Source organism: Fukomys damarensis, unplaced genomic scaffold (genome assembly GCF_012274545.1).
Source record: "Fukomys damarensis isolate Sample0158 unplaced genomic scaffold, DMR_v1.0_HiC HiC_scaffold_24, whole genome shotgun sequence".
Classification (NCBI taxonomy): domain Eukaryota; kingdom Metazoa; phylum Chordata; class Mammalia; order Rodentia; family Bathyergidae; genus Fukomys; species Fukomys damarensis.
In genome coordinates, this window is record NW_022900936.1 from 44,937,435 (window position 1) to 44,947,354 (window position 9,920).

At 37.6% G+C, this 9,920-nt stretch overlaps 1 protein-coding gene and 1 long non-coding RNA gene across 5 annotated transcripts in view; one reads left to right on the top strand and one right to left on the bottom strand.

The window, feature by feature from the left end:
• Tomm70 (translocase of outer mitochondrial membrane 70) overlaps positions 1–1,453 on the bottom strand; it is a 44,112-nt gene extending 42,659 nt beyond the window's left edge. Inside the window, 2 exon segments of the mRNA XM_010639627.3 lie at positions 989–1,164; positions 1,167–1,453. Coding sequence (XP_010637929.1) covers positions 989–1,164; positions 1,167–1,287 — 297 coding nt within the window. The 5' untranslated portion in view covers positions 1,288–1,453.
• Positions 1,454–2,734: 1,281 nt separating this feature from the next.
• The window catches only part of LOC104873095, a 17,685-nt gene continuing 10,499 nt past the window's right edge, over positions 2,735–9,920 (top strand). For all 4 annotated transcript variants that reach the window (XR_783358.2, XR_783355.2, XR_783356.2 and 1 more), the window contains exon 1: positions 2,735–2,802. This is a non-coding gene — a long non-coding RNA (uncharacterized LOC104873095). The remainder of the gene's footprint in view (positions 2,803–9,920) is intronic.

Consider the following 9,920-nt stretch of genomic DNA (forward strand, 5'->3'; position numbering starts at 1 on the left):
TATATATTTGAGGCAGGGTCTCACTACGTAGTTGAGACTGAACTGGAGCTCACTATGTAGCCTAGGCTCGTCTAGAACTCACAGCGATCCTCCTGTCTCAACCTCCCAAGTGCTGGGATTAAGGGCCACCACGCCCAGCCTGCACAGGTATTAATACTACTTACATGTGTATGTGATTAAGAATCACTGTTTCTCCGAACTTTATTCGGATACTACCATTGTGTAAATACATACTCAACATACTCCACCTCACCCAGTACTGTTAAGCAACTAAGACAATTATTCGCACAAATGTCAGATACCAAAAGGAGTTAACAGTTAAACAAAATTATACAAAGCAGTTCACCAGAGACTTCAATGCTTGTCTAACAACACATGAGACAACTTTGGTCATCCACACTTCCAGATGAAACAGAAAAATCTGAAATGATTTCACCCAAAAAGTTTAAGAATTCACTCCCATAGTTAAAAAAAGAAAAAGAAAAAAAAGGCCACCACCATTTTACTCTTCAGAGCTTATTTTTTTGTGGAAGGGGTTATAAAAAGATATCTAACAAATTCTTTCGCCTTTGTCACTGTGGCTGTCCATACAGGTTCCCCATACTTCAAAAAGGAGCTCTAGGCCTGGGAAATCACAAAAACCATTCCTATTACTGTAATAGAACTCGACTTTCGTTGCTTCTTCATTAAATGATCATTATACTTGCAAACGTTCTTGTATCTACTACTCTAGATACAAGTGCTGTCAATGAAAAAAAAAAAAGAAGCAAAGCATTTTTCTGAAACCCAGAAGAAACTGTCAAACAATGCTGCTAACCTGTCCCCTCTCCATTCCCTACTGAGGCACACGAAAGAGGCTCTATGAACTCCTGCACTGCCATTTGGCAGTTGCGGACTGATGGGAAGCACCCCCGCCCCACCGGCTCAACCCATCACGGAAAAGCTGCATCACTCGATTTCATCACTACGGCCCGGGGCCACGACTTACCATTTCCAGGTGGGCACCGGAGCCTTCCGGATGTCCGCTGCCCAGGGCTGGACTGGCCCTGCCCTCTGGGGTCTTCCGCTCACTGTTACGCTTCAGACCGCCGGCGTCGCCCCGGCCTCCAGCCTCTCGTCGCCGTCGCTGCCGGCTCCACAGGTACACGGCTCCAGCGCCCAGTTTTGCCATCGGGGTAGGCCCCCAGGGCTCGGGCCCAAAGTCCCGCCGCCTCCGCTCACTCCACTCCCGGAGCCCGGCGAAGCCGCTGCGACCACAGCCGCCTCCACTGGCTTAGAGGCGGCCATGACGAGTGTCTTGTGCTACCGCCTCTACCAGTCGCAGGCGCCACAGTCGGCAGGCAACGTGCGAAGATACACCAGGGGTAAGAAACGAAAGCTACAGGGAGAGAGCACGTTAGGCAGGGAGCGGACTGCAGAAAAGGACCAGAGGTCACCGGAAGCCCAGAGCATGCCGGGACAGATCTAGACGTCAGGCTCCTCCCCTCAACTGGGGGGGGGCGAGTCGCTTCCGGGTTAAGCGACCTCGCTTTCAGTGGGCTCGGTGGTTATCTCTTTCCCTTTACTTTTCCCTTGCGGCTGTTTGGGATAATCACTTGTGGGATCTTGAGCCTCCGGTGGTAGCTGTTACCGTCTTTTTCCTTCTAGGATATAAGGACTATGGCTCTCTTGTCTAGCGGGGCGGGACGGAGGATGGGCGTGTAGGCGGTGTATTTGGGGTGCGCAGTCCATCAGAATGGAGAGAAAATGAGCGTTGAGAATCCAGGGAGTGGCAGAAGAATTGTTTAGGTTATTGGCTGGCCTGGTTGGTAGGATGGGCGTAGGTAGATTGAGGCCTCATTTTTCACTTAGCGCTACGTTTTCAGCGTGGGCCTCGGTGCCCTTTAACTTTCAACGTTTTGCGAGTGAGGAAAGAACTCAATCTAGCTTTCTGTATTAATTATCTTACAGTCTGACCCATAGCCAGATTTTACTTTGGACGAATTTGAGGTCAGAAGGGCAATGGGAGAGGCCGAAAGACTCCGTGGAAACGGGTGAAACTGGATTGATTTCAGTGGAAAGATCTGAACCTGGATGCATGCAGCTCTCCGTCTGCACTAATTTTGAAAGTGCCTGTGTTGTTAGGAATTTAGTGGTTAGAAATATGAAGCTTCAGTGTTCCTGCCTGCTTCTAACTTTTCTTTACGTGTTTGTATGGGGAGCTGGATCCCACCTGACACTCCAGCCTACCCTACCTGGCAGAACTGTTGTTGTCCCAGCGTTCTGGTCCGCCTACCACCATGCTTGTTTTGTAGAATCTGTCTTAAACTGTTTGACTTCGCTCTAATCTCAAAATATAATTTCACTTTATAGGTTTTATATTTCTAATAGCATGTCAATCAAGTCTTTTTCCTATGCTCTATACCAGGTCTCTTAAAATACGAAAATTACCCTTGCAAAGTATTTGGAATTCGCAGTATGTTCAAGAAAGGACAAATATGGATAGAGAATGAGAAATTTAAAAAACTATGGCTCCTTATTTCACATATATTGGTTTGCAGACATATTAAATTTTATAAAGGATTTTTCTACTTTTAAATTCAATGGGATTTTCAAAATCATAGTATGGGAAGGATATAATTTATTAAGTGGCACCAAAATGGGCTGGATAAATACATTGGCCTCATTTGAACAAGTTTTAGGATGATTGCTTTTCTCTTGCTTCATATAGACTCCTACTCATAAATTGCTTTCAGGCCATAGGGTTTCTTAGCAACACACTAAAAAAATGAACAGTAGCAGTGGAATCGAATTAATGAAATGGTGAGTGTTGCAGCCAATCACTTTCTCTTCTCTGTGCCCTAAACCCTAAAGGTTATCTCCTGCTCCTTATAAGGTTGGCCTTCCCTTCTCAAAATAGAAAATTAGGATTTTTCTTTCTTCAAAATTCATTTTACTTTTTTTTTTTTTTTTTTTTTTTTTGGTACTGGGGATTGAACTCAGGACCTTGATGCTTGCAAGGCAGACAGCACCACCATTGGGCTAAATCCCCGGCCCTTGAAATTTCATTTTATCTGTGGCATTATAGAGGAATATATGATGCTAGTAATTCTAAATTATTGGTAGGATCTAAAATATTTGAAAATTTAAAAACTTGCTTTTCTTATTTATTGGAATAGGCAGTAGATTGTTATAGTTCAAATCCAAAAGTTACAAAGGGTTTAGTGTTTCCTTCTAGTTCCTGTCTTCAGTCTCATAATTCCCCACTCCAATGGCTATGAATGTTAAGTTTCTCAAAACATTTGTTATATTAATATTTTTGTTTTGTTTTTAGGAGTGGCATTTATAGATTAATTCATTTTTGTTGCTTTTATATTTAAAAAGAAATCTCAATTTCATTCCCTTTTTCATCTTTCTCCCATATTCTCCATTATCCAATTTATTGTACAGCAGAAATTAGAAAGTCATTTACAGGTTTTACTGACCTGATGCATGCTTTTCTAAGTTATGAAATGGTGAAAACACACACCTCTCATGTTACAGTAAAGATTTAATGAGGTAATACTCATCAAAATTTTGTCCTTTGCTACAAGATACTAGGCTATCAATGCTTAGTTCTCGGTTTTGTTTTGTTTTTTGGTACCGGGGATCAAACTCAGGACCTTGTGCTTGTCAGGCAGACGTGGTGCCACTGAGCTAAATCCCCAGCCCAGTTCTCTATTTTTCTAAATATTAAAGGAGGAAAGTATAAGAAAACGATGTTTCTAAAATACGGGAGTTTGGTATGTATGAATATTTTCTTCATAGGTTAATGGAAATTTTTAAAAAGCAGCTTTCTTTGCCTCTTTACACATATTTTAGGAGGCAGTTCAATAAGCTAAAAAGTCTTTAGACTAAAATTAGGAAGACTTGAGTTCTTATTTTAGATTTAAACCTCTGAGATGTGTATGTCACTGTGGGCAACTCTTCTATATACATAATGTAAGAAATAGATTACATTATTTTTAAGGCTTCTTATTACTTTAAAATTGGATGATTCTATCTCCTTAATCCTCATTGCTACATGAAGGCTTTCAGAGGGTTAGATTTGGTAGATAGTTCATGGTGTTGTCTAGACTGTCCAGTGAGTCCGCAAACATGCTTATATTAAGTACATACACACACAGGTCTACTTCAGTTCTGTTCTAGGTTTTTCACTCTGTTTCTCTTAACTGAAAAATTACTGGAAAGAGTTATCTATACCTGTTACCTCTACTTATTTATCACACATTTACATCCATAATCTATTATAACCTGTAATAGCCTGAAATTGCCTTAGAAGATACTAAATGCATTATTATTATTTTTTTTGGTCTTTCATACACTTTTATGTGATATTATTGTCCTAAAAATGTTTTCCTGGCTCTCAGGAGATTTGATTCTTTTGATTCATCTACTGTCTTGCAAGTCTCTAGATTGGTACTTCCCAATAGGACTTCTTGTGGTGATGGAAGTATTCTATGCATACAGTGTCTAGTCCCTAGTATGCTGTAGTCACTGTTACCACCTTTACAACTGCATTTGCCTCTATTGAGATCTTCATGTTTGTGCTTTTTGTCTCATTTATATTGAAGCTCTGTTTTTCTCTGAGCCTTCATGCTGTTAATTTTCCCCCGAGTCTTGATGGCTTCTTTCTTATTCAGCTTTCCTCAAAGCATCAGTTGAGTGGGTGGTACTGCTTTGCTCCTCAGGGGGAATGTCATGTCATGATTCAATCAAATGACTTCTTTTTGCTGTCAGAAGAAGCCTCTGCATTTACTTTCAGGGAATGATGTATAGTAACTCTAGTTCTTTTTTTCCACTGTGACTGATAGCTCATAAATATATTTTGTGATCCCATTTGCTACTTTTCTGCCCACTCACACAGATTTATAAGCTGTTTCCGTTCTTATCAACTTGCCACCCACAAGATTTGTGTCATTTCAAATGTACAAATGTCACCTTGCATTTTAATTTATAAAGATATTACATACATAAAGATATGCTCATTGTGCTCTGGATAAGAATTCTGGGACAAGTGGGGATTAAGAGCCAACCTGCATTTTGCTCACTACAGTTTAATTAGGTTTGCCTGGGAAAAAAGTTCTTTTCTTTTTTGTGTAAAGATGGTATTGCATCAGTAAGTGATGAGCCTAGAGTAGAGCATCCATCCAAAAAGGACACCATTTTCTATCTCATAATAGACTGGTCATCCTGGTTATGTAGTCTTGATCTTTCCATTAGTGTAGATTTGAATGTGAGAAACTTTAGGATTTGCTTTCCTGTCTTTGCCTTTTACTGTTTTCTTTCTTATAAGTTGAAAATAGCTCTACTTCAACAAAGAGATAGAGACCCATTTTTGTTAAATTATGAAAACAAAGCTGTAAAAAGAAGTTTCTGACCATATGTTTTGATTGTCTTTTTCTCCTTCACAAGCCACCCGAAAATTTGGTAGTTAAAACAGTTACACACACACACACATAGTATATTCATATATATATGTATATGTATATTTATATATGTGATAGATATAGATGACAGATCTGTATCTATATCTATGATATTTTGTTGCCTAAGAGGGTTTTGTAGCTGCTGCTGTTTGGCAGGGCTCGATAGATTCTTCTCTACTGGTATCAACAGGGATTACTCAGTATCCAGGATGTGAATGGATTTGTATAGAGTTCAGAATCTGTTAATCACTATTAATGGAAAGAGTATCCTGAGTACACCTGAACTAATTGAGTGAGTCCTTAAAAGAGGTTAAAACAAATTTTCTTACTGGTTGTAAAGTAGCAAATGATACATGGAAAGGGTCTCTAGGAACTGAGAATGGTCCCTCCCATCAGTCAGCAAGAAAAATATTCTACAATCACAAGAAATTGAATTCTTCCAACCAGTGAGTTTGGAAATACCATGGGCTGAAATACCTTGACTTCTGTCTGACAGAGGACCTGTGTTTAGAGTCCTAAATTATAACAACTATAAGATAATTTGTATTGTTTTAAGCTACTAAGTTTGTGATTATTTGATACATAGTGGTAGGAAACTAAGATTCCTAAATACCAAAAATAACGGAGAATCTTACATCTTACCGTAAGGTTATAATACCTTGATACGCAGCAGTAGGAAAGTAGTAAAGCTAAACAACAAAAATTAAAGGAAAATCCTATAATATACCACAAATAAAAGTGCAAATAGATTAAAGGCCTAAATATACAAATCAAAAATTTCAAATTTAGAAGAAAATGTAAGAAAATAAGTTTGTGATAGGATAAAACAAAACATAAAAATATAGATTTCACTCCATTAAAACTAACCTACATAGTGAACACTAAACAGTTGAGAAACAAGCCATATAGTACACTGGAAAAAGGTATTTGTGAGGAATAAAACTATGAGATGGTTCCTATAAATATATATATATTATATTTAATATATATTCATATATAAATATAAAAATATATGTATATATAATTTTTTTTTTTTGTAGTGGGGATTAAACTCGGGAACTTGTGCTTGCAAGGCAGGCGTGGTACCACTGAGCTAAATCCCCAGCCTGGTTACTATGCAATATTATAAAGAGCTATAGATCAGTTGAAAAATGACAACTAGAGAAAAGTCAGCAAAGGATATAACTTTTCCATTGAAGAAATGCAAATGGCTGATAAACGTGTTCAATATCCTTAACCTCACCAATAAGTAGAAAAATGCAAATTAAAACCACAATGTAATTTCAGTTTGTAATTAAAATATTGGCAACTTTTAAAAAGTCTGTCAGTTCTAGAGAGGCATAGATGTTAAATAAAATTGTACATTGAACTACTTTAGAGAATAGTGTGAATATTTTGTGTGTGTATGTGTATACTTGTGTATTTGGGCTCTTTAGCTCAACTGTCAGTGGGTGATAATATTGAAAATACAAATATTCCAATTCATAAGTTTCACCCCTAGATGTAAATGCTAAAAGAGAACACTGCACAATATTTCAGACACTGTTACTTGTAATAGAAGGAAAAAAAAAGGTTACAAATAGAAGGAGTGAATTCATAAGAATACCACCCTATAGCTACCATTCACAGTAAGAGAACTTTGGTATTGCCCCAGAAATTTCTTCCACACATGCAGCCTACCTCAAAATCTCTTGAGAGCAACCATTGTCATGGCTTTGCAGACATCGTTTACTTTCATTTTAAAAATTGGGTTATTTCTCAATTTTGCCACCCTAGACACTGCAGGTTAGTCTTAAACATTTAGAAAATGACATGTTTTCTAGGTTTTGTTTACTCTGTGCTGCTTGGTGGATCGAGAGTCTGGACCAGATTAAAACTGGATTCCTTTGCAAGATTGTAAAAGGTGAATAATATCTGGTTGTCTCTGTTAACCAGCCCACTAATGCAATGGAGGTGAGTCAGCAGCCATTGATACTTAATGTCCATTAATTCAGTGGAGGCTTCAAAATAGTGATATTCTAATTCTATCACCTTATTTTCATTTATTGAGGTACTTTTACAAAAGAGAACTGGAATTTCAACTATTCTATCTTCAGTTTCTGAGTCATTTTGAAAAGATCTTAGTAGTCTTTATTAGTTTCCTTATTCTCTATTATGTCAAGAGATTCCAAAATCATTCCTGGTCCATAACAGACCAAATCTTAATTCCTTTCTTCAAGAAGCCATGTTTTGTTTTTCTATTTTTGTTTTGTTTTGTTTTTTTCTGTTGTTACTGTTATTAGTGAGACATAGCATTTTATTTATTTTTTTATTTTTTGGCTTGAGACAGGGTCTCACTGTGTAGTTGAGACTGACCTGGAACTCACTGTGTAGCCCAGGCTGGTTTCGAACTCAGCAATCCTCCTGCCTCAGCCTCCCGAGTACTGGGATTACAGTGTGCCACCACACCCAGAAATGGCATTTTAAAACTGCAATCTGGGTCTTGACTGCTCATTGCATTTGGATGTCATGTTTTTAGGCCTTTTCAGTCAAAGGCAGAAATAATGTTTCATAAGTGTTTTTTGACATGTTGAATTCAAATTCATGTCTGCCACAGTCACTTTAGCTGGGTATAAAATTCCTAGCCCAGACTTTCTTTTTTGTTTATCTTTTTGTGTGTATGAATCTTTTTTTAATTTTAATTGTAGTGACAATGAGATTATTGGCAATAACATTTCCTAAGCAATGTTTTCTTGGTATCTTAAGTTTATTTTCTACTTTATGAGCATTACTAGCAAAACATCGGATGATAAGCTAATTGTCTTTTTTTTTTTTTTTTCACTTGTGATTGAATCCAGGGCCTTTGCCCTGAGTTATCTCCCTAGCTCTTTATTTTTTACTTTGAGACAGCTACCATTAAGTTGCTAAGTTGATTGGGCTGGGCTCAAACTTGCAATTCTTGCTCATCCTCCTCAAATGCAAGGAGTATAGATGTGTGTCATCAGGCTCAACTTTGTTCTTTCAACTCACATTCTTCACTTCTACTTTCCCCTGAGGTTTTCTCAAGGATTTTTTTTCTCTCCTTAAAATCCACTAAATATGCTGTGTTCTGGTGTTGATTGGGGCTGATATTTTCAACACACAATAAACTTTTTCCATAAGTAATTTTACCTCTTTTTCTTTTTAGGAAAGTTTTTATTTTTAAATTGTAGTGTTTATTCTGTTTTTTTTCTTGTCTTTCTATCTCATGGAGTTCATTACCTGTAATGTCAGTCTTTTTTACATATCTTTACATTTGTCACTTCAATTTTTTTCATATCTTTTTATTACAATTTATTTTCTATTTACTTTAAGGCAGTATTGGTTGTGTTTACTCACTGTTGTGTTCCTTCTACTTTGACATTAATTTTTCATTGATTTCTTTTCACAAAGGAGTAAGCTGTAATCCTTTGTCAAGTTTTGTCACATCATTTCTGTGGTATCTTTTTTTCATGTCTCATATTACTTTGATAATATCATTTAGCTGCTGCTGCTGCTTCTGCTCCTCACCCCTCCCCTCCTTTTTTTTTTTTTTTTTGGTTTGGGGGATTGAACTCGGGTCCTTGCACTTGCAAGGCAGGCCACTGAACCACTGAGCTAAATCCCTGCCCTTCCCCTCCTTTTTTGACAAGGCCTTGCAGTGTTGTTCTGTCTGGAATCAACTGCTGCCTTAGCCTCTTGAATGGCTGGGGCTGCAGGTATTGATTTGATTCATTTTGCAATGGTGGATAGTAACATTGTTCCATTTAGTAGGCACATCTTGTTGCCATGTCTTCATTGTGTGTAGTTTCTGTATTCTCATTGTTTCTATAAAAATACTGTGTGACAGTGATAATATGTGCACCCATGTTTATAGCGGCACAGTTTTTATTAGCTAAAACTTGGAAACAGCCCAATTGCCCATCAGTTGGAGACTGGATAAAAATGTGGCTTTTCTATAAAATGAAGTACTACTCAGCCATAAAGCATGAGAAACTAGAGTCATTCATAGGAAAATGGATGCATATTGAGGCCATACTCTTAAGTGAAGTAAATAAGACACACATGTTTAAATACCAAATAGTTTCTCTGGTATGAAAAACTAAAAGCATAAATAAGATCCAAATTGTATAACAGATGTACTCAGCTACCTCATCTTTGACAAAGGAGCTCACTGTCCCCACTGGAGGAAAAATAGCCTCTTTAATAAATGGTGTTGGAAAAACTGGATCTCAACCTGCAAAAGATTAAAACTAGACCCTTATCTTTCACCATGCACTAAATTAAAATCCAAGTGGATTAAAGATCTAAATATTAAAAGAGAAACACTAAACTTGCTGGAAGATAACTTAGGCAGAACTCTTTTTTTTTATTGAGTTTATTGGTACATTTAGGGATACAGTACAGTTACATTCATTGTTGGGATCATGTACCTTTACATGGCAAGTCTTGATTCTCATTTTTTCCCCTTACCTC